Genomic DNA, 22,411 nt, shown 5'->3' with positions numbered 1-22,411 from the left:
CTATCAGCCTTATTCTGCCTCACTAACAGAAATGGATCAGGTCAGCTTTACAAATTTGGTGGGATAGACAATGGCAAACAAAAATAGATGCTAATTATATTTATTAGATTAATCTGTTTTTGATTTGGTCTGATCATACAGTATAGCCAATTCAAATCAGAATCGGGCTGAAAAAACTAAAAGCAATGAGCCAGAGGAGGCCCAAAGGAGAATTAAGGAACCCTTTAATATTCAACATCAAATCCATCTTTGTATAAATATGTTAGATAGATTTGAACCAACCAATACAGAAATCACAAGACTCTTTGAATGTTTGACTTCCCAGGAGGCAAGAGTACAATGACTACATAATGGATAATGCAAGGTACTAATGACAAACAGTTCAAAGCTTTCTGTTAATATACCGTGTCTGCATTTGTGCCCAATATAGAATAGAATAAAATAGAATTCAACTTTATTGTCATTCCACTGTCACAAGTACAAGCAACGAGATGTAGTTTACATCTATCCAGAAGTGCTCTACGAGATATAAATATTTATTTACAGATGTACAAAACTATGTATGTATGGACTATAAGGGGTTATAGCAAAGAGATATAGATATTGTGTATAAATATAAATATGGGAGCTATATGCACAGATTATACAGATTATACAGAATATACAAGAATGTTAGGGAATGCATCATATATGTATACAATATGGCACAAATGCAGGACCTGCACATAGACGGGGAATGAGCTTATGTTGTGAATGCTGAAGGTATAATGTGAAAAGTTAATTTTCCAAAAGTCAAATGTCATGCTGGCCAAAGACAGACTGTTTGGAAATGTAAGGTTAGAAGACAGTTGATGATTAGCAGACAAGTAAGACATAAAATGATAATGAACAAAAATTCTTTCCAACTGGACACAAGGAATGTGATCCTCTACATTACCCAGAAAGTGAACATCTTTTAACTATGCAACATGCTGTGAAAAGGTATTTGCTCCCAGATGGTTGTCATGCAGCATATCCCAAGTGCATTTGAGCTTAAGGTCACATACTGATGGCCGGTTCCTCCTGGAGCAGAATTCACTTCAGAGTTGAGTCCTAATCTGACAGTGCTGTAGTGCAATAAATATATATGTCTTGACAAATATGATTCATGTAAGAGGGGAAAACATTTCAAAATAGCATGCTCACAAAATAACAGCTAGTCTCATCACAAAAATATTGATTGAAATTCTGCAATATTTGTCACGTTTTGTATTCCAGTTACACATCATCTGTGATTCATGCGTTACAACAGTAGTCGTATATGATATCATTGGCTGGACAAACACTGCTCTCCTCTGTCAGTGTAATGTGAAACTAAAGCCACAGGGTGATGACAAAAATGCAGAGCTGTGGGTAAAGGATGAAAAGAAACATTTTGTATTAGGCTCTCATGTCTTTGTTGGAATGCCAGGCCTGCCTACACTTCTGTGTCATGACTCATGTTTTGCTATCCAGAGACACTAAAGCTCTATTCCTACACACAGTGGTATTGTTTCAAAACGTAGCATTAGACTGCTTGCTTTAAAGTCTAAGCTAATTTGGATAGATTTTTGTTCCCTGCATTTTTTAATTGGCTACTAAAATTGAAACCATATTTCTGTAAACATCACATATGAGGACACATTTTCTTTCTATGTCTGAAGTTAAATCAAACATAACTTCTCCTGTTTTAGGTTCAGAATTACTAGAATAATTTCTAAATGCCAGAAAACTTAGCCAAAACATTTTCAGAGATTTCTTTTTTTTTTTTTAATTCAGAAGTTTGGTTGGTGTCATGGATAACTGTCTTTTAAACTGTATGACCTGGGTCAAACCTTCTGGGTCTCCTTCCATAAGATTTTCACAAAACCTTGCTGGAGTTCTGACCCATTCCTCCAGACTGAACTAGCCTAATGCTGTAATGTTTGTAGGCTGCCACCACTCACAATGTCTTCATAGGATTGAGATGAGGCCTTTGTGATGGCCAGTTCTGGATTGGCCATCGCTGTTCCACGGGCCGCGTCGCGTCCGCTTTACAGCAGACGTACAGCATCTGGCTTTTCCTGGTCCACAATTATGATGCATGTCTCACTTCAACTATGTAAAAGGCAGATAAAATTTGACATGACCTTTTTGACTTTTTGAAAAAAAAAAGAATCCAAATTAGAATCACATACAGAAGTGGCACAGAAAAGGAAAAGATCGAAATTGGGTTGTTCTGACTGAGGTGAAAGGCTGGAAGTAGATCACATGTCACGTTAAAAAGTGGGTTTGGGTTGCATTTGCCTGCTATGTGAATGTAGCTGAAGTAAATGCTGCTGGACCCAAACAACATCACCTCTTTTTATAAGCTAGATACACATAAATGTAACCCATGGCCATACTAGAGCAGCACAGAGCATAAATTCATAATAAATAATCACTCACATTCAGAACTTTATACAATATTTATTAACAATGTAGTAAATTCCATTGTTTTTATAATAAAGACAAAAAATGACTTTTTACAGGGCATATCTTCAAAAAGGGAAGAGCTCTTGGTTTCAGGGCAGAGGGTGTCGAGAAGGTGAATGGGGGCTGAAGCAGTTTGGCAGGAGGTCCAGGGTAGCAGGAGGCTAAGGCTTCTTCTGTGAGTGTGTGCAAACATACACCATTTCTGAGATGTGTCATGCAGGCGTTTACAGTATTGCCCTTTTATGCTCCAGAGGACATAACTCTGCAAAAACCTTCCAATTCCAAAACCTTCTAGCTAATGCACAACAAAAAAAAAGTGAACTTCAAGCCATTTGTGATCTTGTAGTTGTGAATTTTGCACAATTATGAAAGGATTTGATTCTAATAAATATCCTAACATTTTCTGCCCAATAGGGCAATGTAATCTTTCTCAATATTATAAATATGAAAATTTGATTATTTTTTTTACATAGAATATAGAAGTATAAAAATATATGAAACAAAATAACAAAAAATCAGTGTGAGTTACACACACATATTTTTACCAGTGTGCTTTAAAACACATGTACCTGGAAAACATTCACTCCTAGCACGCTCACAATTAAATACACCACATCAAACCATGTACAGTAGTATTCTGATTATTACAAAGCTCTAACTATAGCTGAGGTGGACTTAGTATGTAAAAGACACTTCAAAATATGTTACAATGGCTAGATTTTGTGTTTAGTGGAACAAAGGTACAATTCTGCTTAAGCTAACTGTGTATAATGAACACAGAAAGCAACAAAACATCAGAAACAAAATCACAAAGCCCCTCTCTTTTCAGAACAACAAATAAATTTATTAAACAAATCTTTATGTGGTCAGTAACAGATGGCTGCTATTTTGTTGGCTTTTTAGGTCAGCATTAGAAAGGCCAGCACAAAATAATAATAATAATAATAATAATAATAATAATAATAATAAAACAAAACTCATCCACTAGTTACGTTTTGGACAGGTTTTCTATTGCTTCTTTTTGCATATGCTGTCTGTAAGGAGTTGGTGTTTGCTGTTGGAAAGTGAAATGTGCTTCGTGCGGGACGGCAACTCATTTAATTTTGACCTAGAATTCAGTTTTTTAGGTTTTGGTTGTTTAGGGGCAACAGAGATGGGGCTCCTCCAGGGCAAGAACTGCGACTGGTATTAGTTGAAATTGTGTTTTTTGAAAGCTGAATTGTGGCCTGATGACGAGTATCAGTTAAAATCTTGTTTTAGTAAATCATTTGCTGTAGAACTTGCTTTACTTTTGCTCATAGTCAGTAAATCCATGGTGCAAAAGCATGAGCTACATTCATGAATACAACTTTACACTTTGGTTAAAAACAACGTGGACTTTCATAAACAAAGTAGAAGTGACTCCACTGCTGACTATTTACATTGTTTCACATCACCCTCTGTTTCTGCTTTACATAGCAGAAGAAAAAAAAATGGAAGTGCTGCTTTAATTTCCTAATTTTGTGTATGTACAGCAATATGTTCCAAATCAAGACTAGTGATCTTATCTGATATATACACTGTTGTAGTTTTTTTAGTAATTTTTTTCTGATTGCATTGTTTATGTCTTTCTACATTGTTCACTTACATCTTCCACACTTGGAATTAGTGCAAAAAAATATCTTCCCTCAGTTCTTCATATTCATTTACGTTTTAATAACTTTTTCATTCATTTAAAGCTATTTTTATATCAATTTATATCTCTTTGTGTATTCATTTTGAAGTTGAACCACTTATTTTCAGTTTCTCTTGTTGTTTTTGTTTTAATTTTCTGTTTTTGTTTAGGCCACTTTGTCATAACCTGGCCATTTCCTTCCTACACAATTCCGCTTGACTCTAATCTTTCCTTTCTTAAGTTGTCAGTGCTCCATCTGGGCTTTCTCTTATTGGATCCTCTGGTACAATTTCAAATGGGCCAATCAGTAAACATAAGGAGAAGTTGTGAATGATGTCAATTTAAAAAAATTAGTGATTTTCTGACATGACATATTTTGGTGACATAGCTTTTGTGAAAAAGGGTAATCTGACACGTGGGCATCAGAATAAGGCTGTTTTTTTTCATAGGAAGTAGCATGTTTTGTGTTCAGCTGTGCGTTCTGGCTTGGTGTTGGGGAGAAGGGAACATTGGAAACTGCACTCTGGCTCAGTTGTTTGTTACAAATAGTGTTTTTGTTAGGTGAAAACTAGCATGTGGCAATGTGGTAAAGAGAAACCAATGCACAAACATTTACTGATCATGAGTGGAAGAGGAATATGAGCAGCAATAGTATAGTTGAATTGTGAGAGTTAACTTGAGTGGAGAGCACTAAAAATAACTTGGTTTTCTGAAATCAATGGCGTTAGCTACTGTAATCCTTCTGAGTTCTTCTGACTGGGCATGCTGAGATCACAAAAAGCCTGATGCACAAGTTAAAGTACGTAAACTTGATCGTATGGCACATGGTAGAATGCTCTGCATGGCGCATCCCTTAGCATTGCACAAGATATTCGTAAGAACGAGTTTTGAGGACCGCACTGTATACGCCACTTTCTATGTCAAAGCAGCCTAACAAACCTGATTAAAACAGAACGGAGATCTCAATGTTCCACCTGAATTGTTGCTGATTTTTTTACTTTTGGTAGTTTTTATCACAAGTTGCCTTTTACCATTGTGGTGAATTACAGGCACACTGAGTGTAAAACAGAGACCTTTCAAATACATGTAGGGTGCTGGTTTGTTAAGTAATGAAAGTACTGCACTGAACAAATACCTTTTTAATTCTTCACTGTATGAACCTAAGTTGGAATTGAAGACTTCGCCGTCACAGCTCTCGTTTTGGATGACTATTGTGATATGCATTGATGTCTGAGTTTGGCATTATGTTTTCACATAATTCTCAATTTTAAACTTGGTGGATATAGCATCATAAAATACAAGCCCCAAAAACACCTGGGGGAAAAAATCCATTGTAAATCCCTGACATTAAAAGTATTGACCTAAAGGTGTTCAGGTATTCGCAACTACTCCATATTCTAGAGTAACATGTTAATGCCAATACAATGAAGCTTTGAACAAATTTTTTAACTTAATAGTTTGTCACAAATTTAATGTTGTTTAGATCTTAAGAGTTCATAATTTATAAATCTTAGAGCTGAAGTTATGCACAAAGTACCTAAGATCTAAGTATAAGTATATTTTGCAAGCAATTTAATTCCTAATAAATTTTGACAACAAAAATAAAGTAATGATAGTTAAGTTTGTCTCAAGACGAGGCCCAAAAGCACCAAGTGCAAGGAGTGTGGTTAAGTCTCTTGGCTTGTAAACAATCTAAAATAAACGCATACTTGTAACTGTGCACTTCAAATCTTAGAATCATAGTGTGTGTGATAAACTTGTTTAATTGCAATGAGCCTTTTCCTGATTTGGAAAAATTATTAAATCTACAACAATCAGAAAAAATGTTTGCAGAAGCTAATAATCAGTAAACCTATACAAAGCTATTGAAGTAGTGCCATAAAAAAGGAAATGTAAAATGTTGTACTCTTGCATTCTTTTTTTTTTAATGAACCATGGGGCCTTTTTTATTTAAGTATGTGCTTTTAACAAAACAAAAGGCAATCAGGAACAGAATTGTGATATCTTTTTTTTGCCATTCCTGTTCTCCAGTCTGTCTGGATTTTGATACATTGAACCAAACTAGAGGTTTTGAATGGTTTAGTCGTAGTAGTCATATCCTATTTTTTATTTGTTGAAATCGACAAGCATATTAAGGATATTTGTACACATTGTTGATATTATTTGTAAATTTACAGAAGAGGATGATAAACTGACAGATGTCAGGAAAATACAGTTTTGTAGTGCTATCAATTTATTACATTAGAAAAAGTTTTAAAAATCACAATGTTATAAAAATGTTAACTTTATATCATACAATATATTTTCATTCTTTAGCATTTTTACAGTTTTTTTTCAGCAATTTCATGCAATTAGATCAGTGATAGCCTATAGTCTTTGACATGATTATTGTGAGATAACCCTGTAGGCTTTAAGTTAGTTTCATCAATTTTAAGCAGTCTCAGTGAAAGTAAACATTTTTGAAATTGTTTTTTTATAAGTTTATGTCTAGCATTGTTGATGATGTGTACTTCAAATCAAAATTGACTTAGTGGTTAAAAACAAACAGATTGAGAGATGTTAAGATATTCAATAAAAAGAAAACACTTAACAGTATAAACAAATGTTCAGGAACAGGCACCTTATAAGTATGTAATCTCTTTTCCATAAGGTTTTCGTGTGGTAGCCAGCAAAGATTGTGCTTTCAGAAATTATGGATCCAGTCCTGAATACGGCAATTCCATCTAGCTTTACAAGAGAACATAAATATGAAGTCACTCAAATACAAACGTTAAATTCTTATTTACCTTTGATGTGCTTGATTTCACTCATGTCCTGTTTCTCTTTAATTTACATAGTAGAGCCAGTAAACAATGTTAAAGAAGGAAAATACAGTTGGGAAGATCATTCGTGACCATTTGTCGATAGAGTTTACATCAGTCAAGTCCGGGATGGTGATTTTTAACTGAGAGGCCCGCCTCCGAAGTCTGCTTTTCTTTTGAGTCATGTGGCGCTCCAGTGCATTTCGCCCAAAGTTGTGCCTTGTCAGCCCTGATTTGCGATATTGCAGATTTGAGCTGTCATATGTTAACATGGTATTTCGCGGGTCATTGAGACCCAGAGCCAGCTCTGTAACACCCATGTCATTCTTGATATCCAGAGTGCCCAAGAGGATGTTTTCATGTGTATCCATCTGTCAACAGAAGAGTTGCAAATATATCACTGAACAGTAAAAAAAATCTATTATGTAAATGAAAATGTAAATTTCAATACCTTTTCACTTTCCTGTGTTGGTATTATTTACTTAGTAAGTTAAAAAACTGCATAAGGTTCAGATGTACATAATGTTATATATGAATACTGTTTGTATTGGGGTGGGCATGTTAGTCAATATTGTGTATGCTATGAATGTATAGAAACAGATTTTGCAGTACCTTGTTTTTTTGATCTCCAAGCCCAATTGCTGCGTCATCCATGAAGATTGGCTCCCACATTGAATCGTGACCAGCAAGGTCTCTTTGTTTCATTCTTGCGTACAGAGTATCATCTCTGCCAACCACGTTTCCCACCAGCCACTGCAGACAAGTAGCAAAGAAAACTTTAAGAAAACATGAGGAAATTTGATATCTGAATGATAGTGGAACATTTGTGGGAAAAAAACCAAAAAAAACCCAATTGATTTGGTATGAAACTATGTCCTACATTTTTTTTTATTATGTAAGCACTGTGTTTTCAGTGCCACACTTAACTCCAAAAAAAGGCTACACTACACGGTTTCACTTGACTGGAACAGCTCATATTTCCTTAAGAGATAATAATAGACAATTATAGCAATTACCATCTTAGCTCACTGTGCAAACAGGTCCAAATCAAATCAGCCATAGAAGCAAACTTGGTTCATATTATGTTCAAATCAATCCACTTACCACAAATTAATCTTTTACAATTTTTTTAAATTCATGTGAGGAGGAGGTAATGTGTGTAACCTTAAACTGGACACCAGAACAGATGAAGTGTTACAGGAAATACACCTCACACCCCCTGTGAAGCTTTGAGAGGGAAGTGTCGGGGTTTGTCAGGATGTGTCACAGAGTGTATAAAGAAAACATGAAGACATCTATATAGAAAAAATAAAGCTGAAATTGATCTTTACACTGCAACATGCCAAATACATAAAACACATCAATAAATCTTAGTAAGCTTTTACCTTATTTGGATCCATCCTCATCTTTTCATTGTTTGCTGTTGCTGTCTTCTCAGCAGCCTTTTTCTGACGCTGAGGACCCTGGCCAAAGAAGATGTAGTTCACCAGAGCATACTCCAGCAGAGCCAGGAAGACAAACACAAAGCAGCCCATGAGGTACATGTCTATGGCCTTGACATAAGGAATTTTGGGAAGGGTTTCTCTCAGGTGGGTGTTAATGGTTGTCATGGTGAGCACCGTGGTAATACCTGGTAAAGAAGAATAATTTCACAGCATGAAGGACATAAGCTAGCACTAAATCACTACATAAAACTACCCATGAGAAAAACAACAGAAATATACAACTCTTTGTAAGATTAAATCAACTCACTCACTCAAATGTGTCCTATGGACACCAAAGAGGGTAACAATTTCTGAGTCATTAAAGCTGCCAACATCAATAACACGCTAGGCATTTTAATACTCTTTGAGCGACAAGATACAGCACTCAAATCTGAAGTAGTGCAGCCATTTTAAATTTATGTCAACTTTAATTGTGTTTACTTGTCAAGAGCTTCTAGTGTTTGATAAGCCAACTTTTATATACAGCCATTTCTTTGAATATTCTCATTTTTAGTGTCCTGATTTACAATAGTGTTAGTATTCAGTAAACACAGTTGCATAATCTGACAGTTTTCTTTTAGATCCAACCTTTGATAAAATACACAGTGGCTGAAATGTTTCCCTAATTTACACTTGACATTTTCACTTCATGGAGGAACGTTTAATTTGTAATAAATAACTTCATGTTTCCTTAGAATATAAATATTGTGGGATACAGGAGGAAGTTTCTCTTGATCCCTCTTAAAAGATGGAAAACGACAAGAGAAATTGCCATTGAAATAAAGCAGATGAGTGTTGATCTTTCTAAGTCAATGGATTCAAAAAAGGTAGCTAGTTACCTTAACCTACCCATATCTGGTGTAAGAGCAATCAGTGAAAAGTTTAGCACAATTACAACTTTGACAAACAAGGTTGGAGAACTGTCCACAATTACCTTGCATCTACATAAAGTAAGCAGGATGGTAAGAGACTCATTGAAATCTTGGAAACAATGATGTTTTTGCACACATCTTTACCAGGGCTGCTAATCATTGTGGAGTGTGCTTTGTAAATAACATTAGAAGCCTAATCCTGAAGCTTAGCTTTACTTTTCCAGAGCAAACAGAAACAGGTTTAGAGCACATGAAACACCATAAAATCCTCTCAAAGACAACAGCTTTTAAAAAACAAACAAAAATAAGCTAATTTCTATTTAGTCACAGAAAACATGTTTTTTTTTTTTTTTTTTTTACTATACCACTGTCACAGCGTTGACCTGTGATTAAAAAGGATTGAAGCAATGTCCCACACAGTTTTTGTAAAGGCTTAACAACACTAACAAAGGATGTTTGGACACATCAACCATGTGATTCAGCTTTTACATGTCCACTTTAATGCCCCTAAATCAGGTCAGAGTTAAGTGGTTCCTAAATCCAGTGTGGAAAAGAGCATGACTGAATATTTCCCACCACTGTTGACCTGCCTCCTGCATTACCTTTTGTTTTTGTTTTTTTGTTTTTTCATCCCACGCATGCCTTCCCACAGGATCACTAAATGCGGCACAGTCGTCAATCAGTGAAATTGCCCTGTAGGCTAAACTGGGGATTGAGGCTGAAGCTAGCTTGATGGAGTTTTGTGATTAAAAAAAAATGAAGCTTCTGATTAATGCAAAATCTGAAACAATCTGAAAAGCCTATGCTGGTTTTACAAACCAGCGGAGGAGTTAAAGATGTAAGGATACTTAAAGATCCTGAATTTACTGCAAATGTGAATATCGGAGTTTCTAAAAGTCCATCTGATATGATGGATACTACAGGAAAATGTTTACCATCATAAATTTGTGCTTCATAACATGCAACAATTAGGAAGCTTAACACAAGCTAATGTTAATCAAACATTTACTGTTTGTGCTCACCTAGAGCCACCCTGGCTGCAGAGGCATCGTAGTTGATCCAGAAAGAGACCCAGGACAGAATGGTGATAAGTATAGAAGGCATGTATGTTTGCAAGATGAAATATCCAATATTCCTCTTTAGCTTGAAACTCAGGGAAAGACGTGGATAAGAACCTGGTCAGATGAGAAAAGAGGGAAATGATTAAAAAAAAATCTGAATACTATAACATATGTAATTTTCATTTCTAAATTCTTTAGCTTGGAACGACTCTTTTCATGCTAACTGCAGAAGCAAGCAGTTTCTCATTCTCTAAACAAACCATGTGACATAGTAATTTAAAGAATCACATCACATGGGATGACAATGCCAGAATTTGTCAGGGTCAGATCCTGAAAAATTGGTTCAATGAGCATCGGCCATCATTTGGTCTGAATCAAGTGTTACAACACATTGTATGCGTTTATTTAAACAGTGCCACAGATAAAAGTGTGCACAGTTCATGAACGTTGTGTTAAAATGTCCAGTCATCCAAGCATACTTTTGACCTGCCGTGAAAATGTGACAGTAATGGAAACTTTTTTTAAGAAACAATAAAAAACTACAAATAACCAAAAGTCACTTCACTAGGCTGAAAGAGCACGACTCCATTAAGTATCAAGCTCTGGCGGTTCTGTGGTGGTGCCGGGGTTAAGCACCACCCACATGTGGAGGCCTTAGTCGTCGACTAAGGCCTCCACAGGCCTCCTTTTTACGATTTTAATCTTTTGTTGTTTAAATCTGAGTGATGAAATTGAACCACATTTAGCCTCACACATTAATACAACACATTTTTTAAAAATTATTGGAAAACTCAGTCACATGGAAATAGTACATTTGCTCGGTTTTTGTCACATGTAGATATAAAATTTGTCCAGTATGGAAGTCATTCATTCCTGAGGCCCCAGATGTATTTTGATGGTCTACATTGTTCATTCTGCACTTACAGAGAGGTTATTAAAAGGCTTTCAGAAATTGAAAATTCTGCAAACAAAACAAACTTTCAGTCTCTGCATTCTTTTAATGTCACTACATAGTTACACAGTGCAATATCTACACCTCTACTCTATATTCAAAAAACCCATTGTCCTCAGTAAATGCTAAACTGCAATGCAAATTCATAAATATGCTAAAAGTGGAAGATGAATTATTGTATCTGATTTTTGTGTGTGTGTGTTTTCCATCAATGCTAAATAAATATGTTGTGTTTTTCTTTATTTCCCACCATGTTGCTGCAGCCAGAGGTACAGTATGTTGCATTGGCATGACTTTCAATCCCAGACATTACTGCAAGCTTCTTATCAAGATTGTAGCTAATAGCATAAACATTTACTTTTATAATGGTTTATAATGTGATGTACGCACATGAAAATTACCTGTGGAGAAGACAACATTCTTGGAGATAAGTTTATGATCCACAATGGAGAACTGGGGCAGTTCAATCTTGTCCACCCCTGTCACAGCGTTATTTCCTCCTCGCCAGTAGAATTCAATGTCATCGGTGGTGTAACCATCTGGTACAGAGGATAAACATCGACAAATGTTTTCATAAATAAATATGACCTACATTTTACCTGTGCAGGTATTTAAATGACTAAAACGTGAGCAACTTTTAACATTTTTAATTATGTTAAGAGGAGAATATTTGGTAATGGGGCCACTGAAATTAGAGATGTTGCTGAATGAATAAGACAATGTTAGCTGTTTCAGTTTCAGTGAAGGGAGTAAGAGAGTCATAAATTGAATAAAACTGATTTATTTATCTTATTAGGAGCAAGTAATAACTTTGTATCAGGTATAAAAATATGAATTAAAATAAGTTTCATATGGTAGAAAAATATCAGTTGTTCATGAAGAAATGATACATAGTGCATTATATGACCTATAAGAATTTGCTCACTGCATCTGAACTTTGTGAAGAATAACAATACCAATACTAAGTGCTACCTTTTGAAGAGTCTTATAAACTGTTTATATTATTGCATTTACCAATATTTATGCAATTTTTGTGAAGTCAGTGTTTGTCACTTTGGCAAAGTAGGTGATTTTAATGTCACACTACCATGCGCAGTCATAATTACCTAATTTAGTCTGTTGCTGTTGTAATACATAGGAAGAGCTGGATAGAATTTTAGAAAGTGTTTTGTCATATCAAGATAGCATTCTGGGTTTAAAGCTTATGTTTAAGTACTTTATATGATTAATCTTTTATTAGTAATTGCATGATCATTATTCTTTAAGGTTCTAGTACTGATGGGGGTCCGGTGGATTTGTTTTTAACTACTGCAGCAGTTGTACTTTTTTGTCTATGAATAGTAGTTATTCAAAGATATCTTTTATTAATTCAATGTTTTTTCCTCACTCTTTCCCTTATAAATAGTTTAATACAAAAGTCATTAATAGAAGCCAAACAAAATGGTCCATAATTTGAAAGAAGTCAAATAGACACATTAAGTCAGTCTGTTGTTGCATGGGTAAAACCTTTGCACAGAGCAAAATAAATAAAATTGTTCATGATAACGTCAAATGGAATAAAAATATGATACTAAGGCTATTTAACTGGGACTCTACCGAATCTGACTCCAGGCTCTTTTCTTTTTCAGAGTTATGAAATAATGTCACAGTTGATTCGTTTCAGTAAGAGAAAAGGATTTTGGAGGAAGATAAAAAAAAAGAAAAGATTTTGATCTGCCTTAGGGTTAACAATATTAAATAAAGCTTTTGCTATTATTTTTATTAACAACAAACAAAAAAATACTTTTTTTTTATTGAAAGGGCTGGCACATGTGATGTTGCACTGGGGCAGGGAAGTCCTGTATGCAAACGGCTCTTTCTACATGCATTTCTGGGAAAATGACTGCTAAAGTTAATTAGTTACTCTGGAGACAACTATTCTTAGTCACCTACCTCAATTAGCTAAGGTTAACTAATTAACTTTGTTAAATAACACTAGCTCCACTGCACACCTACATGGACAAATTAGTATAAACACAAAAATAGATGCTGTTTTTTTAAACTAAAATTGTGGACTTCACTAGAGCTGTTATCTCAAAACTTTGAAATACCTCTCCTCAGAGAGATGACTCTCTCACAAAGTATTATCCATGTAAGTTGTACATAATCTCATCACATTAGTTAGATGTGTGGTTATAATCCCAGTTTTCTTATTTTACCAAAGGACAATGCTTCAAAAACATAAAGCAATTCAACAACCTTCTCCTCATCCTCTGCAGTGAGTGAGCATGACCTAATTCACTCCCAAATGTTCCTCAAATGAATTTCATTAAGTTCAAAGTGACTGTAATGTCATTCCTAGTCTAGTAATTAAAAATGATTTTGCAGTATGCTGCAAACTGCTCATCATTGGGTCTGAACACGGAGGAATCATTCGGTGGTAGAAAAAAATAAATAAACCATGTAACCTGAGTGTGAAAACCATTAACACCCCACAGGATGTCTGCAGTTTCTACAAATAGTTTGAGTTCAACCAGCAGATGTGAAATAGAAAGGAAAGATGAATCCATCTATATGATGTGGATTGCTGGAGCAGATGATATGGCTGCTATTTTGAAGAAATGCTGTTACAAAATATTAGTTTCTCTGTAAGTTTACAGAATCTAAAAGAGAAATGAACAGCCATGTTCTTTTACCTCCTCTCTCCATGTTGTTTCTGTTGTAGCATGTATGAGAGCAAACACTGAGTCCTGAAGGTTTGTCTTTGTGTTTTTCAGCCACTGAAAAAACATTTTAACCTACTAATCAGTAGGAAACATATTTCTGTGTAATATCCATATAAAAGGCTCTATGATGCAAAATTCTGCTTCTGAATGTGTTGAATATACTGGATTATGTTAACCCTATTCATATCCGACTGCTGGTATAATTTGTCTTTACTTTGTTTCCCATTTACTTTTCTCTGATTCAATTCAATAACTACAGTCATACTCAAACTGCATCATTGAGTAAATGTATATGACATTCCCACAACTTGGATATACCAAACTTCCTCAGCATGTGGAAATAAATTTCTAGAATTTTCAAACACAACAGTTATTGCTGGAGTCCAAGCTGTTTTCTTGTCAGCAACAAAAGACTGTTGAATATTAATGCTGAAGAACACAAGCATTTTGTAATTTGAATAGAAAAATAAATCAGTTATACAGATAAATTTCTGATCATGAAAAACAGTAACGGTAAGAACAACGTTCCTGGGAGTGTATGTGACCAGTTAAAATAAATTAAAAAGTACATGTGTTCATACAAATTGTGCCCTTGGTATAGCAAACAATCTTCTCTACACCACTCTGTGTGTTGAATGAATTTATACATATGAAGTAAAAACAATTCAGATTTTTGCTTTGAACAATTGGAGAAGTAAAAATCTAATCAGAAAAAAATGGGTAAAAGAGCTGAGTTCAAGCAAACTGTTCATGGTATTATGTTTAACACAGCAAAGTTACAAAAGCAATAATTAATGGCCATTATGATGGATAAATGAAACCGTTAATTATGCATCTGTACATGTATAAACAGAGAAAGTATCAAAGTAGGACAACAGAAACAGTAAGAACCGAGAAAATGCAAATTTTGAATTTATTGGCGAGAGCAGGATGTAAATCAACCTTCCAACAAATGACTGAACACAGTGAAGGCAGTATAACATATGAAACCTCACAGAATAGTTGATTTCCTTCAGATATTATTACAGTGTGTTTCCCAAAGCCCCACTGCTGAGATTAAACAAGTGCAAAGTGTGTGTGTGTGCGTGTGTGTGTGGGGGTGTGTGGGTGGGTGTGTTTTGATCTTTTTAGTCTTTAGTGTTTCTTTTTTATCTTTGGGGGACATTGCCTTTTCATACAATGATCTGTCTTGACATTGCAGCAAAAGTGTGTAACAGCATTTATATTATTCGGCTAGAAAAAGATTAATCCTGACATGAACTTAGGTGTTAGATTCATTCTTGACACCCATTAAAACATTTTTGCAGCCAATTCACACCCTGAAGATAGCCAGCATAGTCCATAGGGGCAACTTTGTTGCCCACACCTTGATCACCTGCTGTGTAACGTTTCATTTGTAACCATTCAGTGTCTCTCTCTCTCTCTCTTCCTCTGAGTTGCTTACTGACAGCCAAAGGTATGTTCAAATAAATAGCTTTAAGTGCATCCCACACAGCACACAACTTAGTATGTGAAAATCCGATTTAAACAAAAATTAAGCACAAAATCCTTACCATGGTACTAAAATCATTTAGTTTCTTGATTAAAAGATTGGAAGGGAAACAATAGTGAAGCTTAATCTACTAACCAACACTCCAATGATTTGTTGGACACTTGCTGCTGTTGAATACATGAATCAATAAATATTATATTATAGAAGTGCTGGCATGTTCACATTTTCAGTGAAGAACATTGCATCAGAAGTTGACAACTGTACACACATTTTGAAAGTATCCTATATTTTATGCATATATGTTCTTGCAGTCCCAGCATTTCAAGTAGAGTCTCTAATTTCAAATGATCCAAAATAGATGGTGGCAAAAAACAGTGTTTGATGTAAAAAGTATGTTCGTTCTCGATGAGCTCAGCCTTCAGTTCGTACCTGGAGTATCTGGCTTATGTGCATTAGCATTCAAGTCAGCAAAGGAGTCTGCATATTCCCAGCAAATTGCTTGGACCATAATGGCAGTAGCTCTTAGGTTGCTCCTACTCATCACATATTTTATTGTCCTGCTTATGAGTCCAACAGGGAAAAAACTCAATCTGGGTTAAATTCCATGTCAAGTGACTCAGATTTTCCCATACGTTGTAATCTGATGTTGGTTAATCTAAAACTAGTTAAAAATCTATTGCACATTACTAGAATTAATTGACTCAATATATTACACTAAGAGAACAATACTTGGCAGTAACCTTACACAAAAAATTTATTTTTAAGACTGAGTTAAACTACGCTGTCATCCTGTATAATACCAAAATAAATCTTCCCAATCAGTCTCAGTTTATAAGCCTCATGAGGTTTGATTAAAATCTTTGTTGCTAGTTAACAAAACAGACGTTTTTACTTACAACTCTCTATTTCCAGTGTGCAGTTTTGCTCATCTAGTGGATACCTTCTTAGGTCCATCATACAAGCAGCTGTGGTCGTAATTCTGAAAAGTGAAACAGAAGAGAGAGAATAAACTTAATGAGTTATACTGTAGATAGCTCATGAAGTTGAGACAACTGTAAATACATTTCCATAAAGAAGAAAACTGTAAATCCTTGGTGCCCTTTATGGTGAAATTCACAAAATTGCAAAAGCATGTAAAAAACTGCTTTCTAGAACCAAATAAAAACCATTTTCATTAAATGAAATTACAAAACAATCACACAATATTAACTGGGCATGAGCTTGGAGGTTAGAGAGTTTTAGGAAATTGTAAAGACCATATTTTAAAAATCTGCTATGTGGTTTCTCAATAAAATTGCAATTTATGCTTATCTGATTTACATGCTGTTAGTTTTCATTCATTCAGCCAAGAGTTGTATTTCAAACAACTTATGATTACCATATGGTATTCAAATGAATATGTATTTTTAAAAGAAAAACATTACAGGTACATTCTTCTGAGTGGTGGTGGTGGTGGTGGTAGGGACTCCACCAGGGATAAGAGGTTCACAGCTGATCTCTCTGTCCCAGTTTACAGGATAATCCTGTGGGTCCTCTGTTTGCCCCCTTCTGAGATGTGAGCAACAGCAGGGATCAAACTCTGCAGGATTGCTGTAAGCCAGAAATATCAGTGATAGTGATTTAGCCTGACAACTGCCTGCTGTAAAAATAAGATGGCTCAAAAACAATATAGGGCTGTGAAGATTATTGTTTAATTGAATTTCCATTTATAATGAGACATTTAGTGATGAGCAATAACATTTGGTTTGTGAATTGTCACTTGTTGCTACATTTTTACACAGTTGTAATGCCAAATAAGTGATTGATTCTTCTCTACATTTTTTGTTAATCCATTTAAAGCTTTTTAAAATGTTTTATTTAATTACTAACACATTTTTGTTGAATAAACTACAGCCACAATTCAAAAGTACATCGTATCTAGTTACATATTTGTCTTATAACCTAAAGGTTTTAAATGTTTTTTGATAAATATTGTATTGACAAAATCAATTGCTGATCTTGTAAATTTAAAAATAGCAATTGGTCAATAATGACATTGAACGTAACTTTTTAAGCTTCTTCTTTATAAACAATAACAAATGAATAATATTCTGTTTCATATTACACATGTCTGGGATGTTTGACTCTCCCAGCTGCATGATATAAGAAAGTTGTGTGTTTTGGAAGTTTAAATGGATTTTCTGTTTATTCCCTCTTGTCGCCTGACTTTGTCAGCATTTACCTCCATGCAGTGGATTTGCTGGTAGGAATGGGCTTCAAAGTGTTTGGCCGAGGAGTAATTTGCTGGTTACTTACAGACAACTTTCTGATTTCTGTCTCAAGAGGAAGCCAGTGGTGTAGGACTCAGTACAATAGCTTCAGGCAGAGTTTGGAGAAAACTAACTGAATGTTTGAGTGAAGCATTGTTTCTTGCTGTGAATCTGAGAGTCCCTGGATGGTCAAAATGCCTCCCTACTATTATCTTCCTTTCAAGCTTGCTCTTTCAATTAAGTGGCACACAGCAAGATTCCTCCTTTGACACGGTCCTTTATGGCTTGGGAGTAGGTTAAAAATAATTAGAATCATATCAACATATCCACAATCCTAGAGTCACATGCTATGAACCAGATTATGGGCAAATATTCAGCTTATGGATGAATCAAACGTACGACTGATAATATGTGACTATATAAAAATACATTTGGGCCCCAATACAAGGTATATAACATCAAATATCCCTGTCTTTGAGAAAAGTGGGAATCACTTTAAAATATATTTATAACCATCTTTTTTGTGTTTTGTTGTTTATTTTTTAACTTGATATTTTGTCTTTTAGTTTTTTTACTTGCTGTAACATCAATTGACCATTTGGAACATGAATAAATATGAATCTAAATGAATCTGATTCTGAATTCTTAGTTGGTTAAAATGCTACAAAAATGTTGAAAATGCTGTTCAGTTTTAACAAAATAGTAAAAATTTTAATCTTATACTCTTTTAGAGAATGTCTTTTTAGTGTTGATATATCCACATTAAACTTAAGTCTAAAGATATGTTTCAACTTTGATGCACTAAAAGTTTTTACATCTGCTTGAGAACATAAACCACTTAAGACCTAAATTATTTTTTTGAATAAAACTAATATGGTTACTCCCTGACTTACCACAAGTATCTGTAGGAGATATCAGTGATTTCAATTCAACTGTGGATGAGTTTAAACTGATGTAACTGAATTACAATGTAGAATTTCAACCACTTTAAAACATTTAACACTCTCCAACCAATAAACTTTATCCAAACGTACATGGTAAAGAAATTGGTCCCGCTTCCCTACTGGTATTACTTTCTGGGGCAATCTTTTTTTACTTTTTTTTTTCTCTTTTATAATCTTTGTAGGTGTAGCGGAAATGGAGAGAATAATATTGGACCCCGGAGGACTACCTTGGTGCCTGGAAAAGGTTCCTGCAGGTGAAACACTTATAAAGTAATTCATATTTTAAACTAAAAGGTGCAATCCAAATCCATTTAGTCCTTTGGTTTAACCCTATGTAAATCTTTGGAGCTGCTGTCAATCATAGTTAGTGGCTAACATTTAGTCAAATGCTGTTAGCTATGATTGTTGTTTAACTTTTCTACCGAGTACAAAAATATGTATATAAACTTACTAAATAGTTTTAAATTGAATGTATGATAGTTAGATTGTCAAATAGGTAAGTAATAATATTACCAGTAATGTTATCAGTGTGTGATATTATCTTAACTATGCAGATTCATGACTTGGTTATAACATGGGATTAAAGAAGCGAAAGAAAAGAGCAAATCAGAAAGTGCAACACTTTGAAAGAGACTGTGAAATTGCTTTCCCTTTTTTTCTGTATACTGAAATGTTCTTTTCATAGATGACATTTACTGTGTAGGATCTGAAGACTTCATTACCATGGCAATTCCATTCAAAAACGCACTATTTGCCGACTACCAGTGATGCATCATTTGATATTTAAGGTAATGACAGCATTCAGAGCGCAGTCAGCCCCCACTGCCAGCTGCTTCCCACCCACAGCCTATCATGAAAACATAAGGGTGGTGGATCTTAGGGAAAATATTGCTGTTTGACATTTTTACTGCAAAAGGCTAATTAGTTGATCTCTGATTATTGCATTTTTAAATCCTTAATAGTCAATAAAGCTGTGGAATTTAGATGTCTTGCTGTTGCCTCTGCATGTTCCCCCGTTTTGCTATGATAAACAGCTCAGCAAGTGACTTTATGTATTCCTATACCCAATATGTCTATTCAGGAAAAACATCATGTTCAGAAACACAAGTCATACACTTTGTAACACACACATGCAGACTAACACCAGGTTGGACCTATTTTTGCTTTCAGAACTATTTTCCTTGTGGGGATGCTGCTGAATGAATGATGAATGAATTGAATGATTTTAATCGTTTAATAAAAGCCCTACAAACATGTTAGTTCCCATTTAGAATTCTGAATTTCCTTGGTGTGTTAATTATGAATCCTGGTATTTATGTATTTTTGATGCATAACAGTTGACAAGGTGCCACTGAATTTTATCAACTTGGATGACATTTAACCTTCATTCCAAAATTTCTAAATAAATCTAACTTGTTGTCCAGTGAGATTTATAGCCTACATGTTTTTTCCTCTTCATGCCGCGTGTTTTTGACTACTGCCACTTATACTTCGGAATGACTTTTAGAAAAGCACTGTCACTTTTGTCTTAGGTAGCCCATGTTTTATGCACAGCTTACATACTTAACTTCTTCACTTTTAAATCTTGTGACTGTGTCCTTGGCTTCCTTGCACTAATGTTCTTTCCTTTGTTTTTTTTAACATCTTTCTAACTTTCAGACATTGGAATTACTATAACCATTGTGAGCTACAAGTTAGAATATAACTGGATAGGAAGAGTTATAAAAATGATTCAATATGCCCTTTAATGCCACAGTCTTCCACTGCTGCTATCATCCATCTCTTTTAACAACTTTTAATGAAAGCTGAAAAGAGAGAAGGGATTCCTTACCGCTGTGGTTACGCATTTCCTCACATTTAGAGAAAATATACCACAATACAACATGTCATATTAAGTGACAGTGCTTCCAGCTTGAGGAACTGAATAAAAGTTGAAAGTCAAACCTCTGAAAACAGAAATGGTTTGAAAACTTTAACTTCAACCAATAATGAAGAAAGGGATTGTTACTTTGCACTCTGGGCTACATGCAAACTCATTTAACAGTTTAAATCAAAGCTGTTTACTGGAACAGATAGTTTTATTATTTTAACCGTTGTAGTGTAAAGGGACTTAAGAAAAAAAAAATCTGCAAGCCAATTACAGTATGCTGAAAATAACAAAGATGGAGCGTGAGTACAGAACTAAGATGAGATGAAGACCAGATGGAGCAAATGACAACTTAAAAAAATGCAATTTAAATGCCTTTAAATGTTCAACCACATAGGTAATTGGAATGGCTCTTTTTAAAATTAAGTTCATTCACCATATACACAATCTTTGAATAAACTGTTCATCATTCAGCCATGGTGCATCACTCATTAACTATCAGCCAATCAGAGGAGACGGTGGTGTCTTATTCAGCCATTGTAGCTACAAGCTTCTTTACCTGAATACTATGTACTACGTATTCAACATTTTAGGGAAATTGTAGTCATCAATTTTACAGAAGAGCTATGGATTCAATTCATTTGAATGATGCACATCTTTTTAATGAACTGTCTTGCTGTGAGAGCTCTGGTTCAAGATCCCCCCGAACCCCCATCAAAACACTACCAACTATGAAGAAGACTACTTCCTGTTGTCATCTTAATGGTTTCCATTACAGTTCTATGAAATACATCTATTTTGATGTAACCTCACTAGGATGAGGTGCACTAGGATGCACCTCATCCTAGTGCAAGAACTTTCATTTCCAAAATTGAGTTATTTTGAAATCGGTGTGTTTTCATGAAGCAAATTTATTTGAATTTCAAATTGTTCAATTCTATAGTTAATGGAAATACAGCTGGTGTTTCAAGGCACACACAGGGCCCTCTCTGGAGCCAGACCAGGACATGGGGCCCGCTGGCAAGCATCTCATGGACGTCCTTTTACCCATGGAGCCCAGCCAAGCACAGCCCAAAGAGAAAACCCAAGTGATTGATCCAAACACTAATCAGTGAAATTGTTTTTCCTAAAATGTCTGTCTTTAACATCTTCTCAATCTTGGATGTCTTTAAAAAGGGGCAACAAGGTGAGAAACAGCACTGCCTAATGCCATGCTACATACAGGAGGAGAAAACTTCACCTACATTTTCTTTCTTATCTCTTCAAAAGAATTTATATTTTAGGTTTTAGACTGTAACTTTAAAAAGTAGTCTCCACTATAAAACATCTTGTTAAATAAAACAAAAAAAAACCTAGTCATTGCAAGAAAACAGAATCAACACACTTTAAAATATGCATAATTAAGCTGCATTGTAACAATGACTACAATAAAAGCATCTATATTTGCTGAATTTATTTGGAAAAATCATTTCAAAGTGCCAGAACTGAGCAGATGATTAGCCTGCAAACTGGTGAGCGAGATGCTAATCCCTGGTGTACATTAAAACAGAGAAGTTTTTCAATTTGAAATTTAAGGTCCTTTAAGTCTTTGCAAAACCCCTAATCTAACATAAAAGTCATTTATTACACATATCTCTGCTGCACCCAGAAGTTATATTGTATTTCCATAATTCGCCTCTGAGTGTAGATTTACTGCTATAGTGAAGGTGAAAAATTCATTTGGTTTAAAGTTTATGTTCTAACTTACTGAAAGCACCCATCATTATTTACTTTATTTGTGCTTTAAAGACGAACATGAAATCCAACCCAGACGTCTTGTAATGTAGTTGTAAATACTACTTCAAGAGATTAAAATCTG

At 34.9% G+C, this 22,411-nt stretch overlaps 1 protein-coding gene and 1 long non-coding RNA gene across 2 annotated transcripts in view; one reads left to right on the top strand and one right to left on the bottom strand.

Moving 5' to 3' along the window:
* Window positions 1-2,446: 2,446 nt before the first annotated feature.
* Window positions 2,447-22,411, bottom strand: part of gabrb2b (gamma-aminobutyric acid type A receptor subunit beta2b) — a 43,544-nt gene continuing 23,579 nt past the window's right edge. Inside the window, exons 5-10 of the mRNA XM_028031981.1 lie at window positions 16,390-16,472; window positions 11,698-11,835; window positions 10,306-10,458; window positions 8,313-8,557; window positions 7,540-7,680; window positions 2,447-7,298 (exon numbers count right to left, since the gene is read on the bottom strand). Of these exons, the coding sequence (XP_027887782.1) occupies window positions 6,951-7,298; window positions 7,540-7,680; window positions 8,313-8,557; window positions 10,306-10,458; window positions 11,698-11,835; window positions 16,390-16,472 (1,108 nt within the window). The 3' untranslated portion in view covers window positions 2,447-6,950. The remainder of the gene's footprint in view (window positions 7,299-7,539; window positions 7,681-8,312; window positions 8,558-10,305; window positions 10,459-11,697; window positions 11,836-16,389; window positions 16,473-22,411) is intronic.
* Window positions 8,361-22,407, top strand: LOC114153432 (uncharacterized). Its single transcript, XR_003597324.1, has 3 exons — window positions 8,361-8,465; window positions 18,869-18,940; window positions 19,372-22,407. It is a non-coding gene; the product is annotated as an uncharacterized LOC114153432 (long non-coding RNA).

Source organism: Xiphophorus couchianus, chromosome 11 (assembly GCF_001444195.1).
Source record: "Xiphophorus couchianus chromosome 11, X_couchianus-1.0, whole genome shotgun sequence".
NCBI lineage: Eukaryota > Metazoa > Chordata > Actinopteri > Cyprinodontiformes > Poeciliidae > Xiphophorus > Xiphophorus couchianus.
The sequence above is the reverse complement of the archived record's forward strand: the minus strand, read 5'-3'. Positions and strand labels throughout refer to the sequence as shown.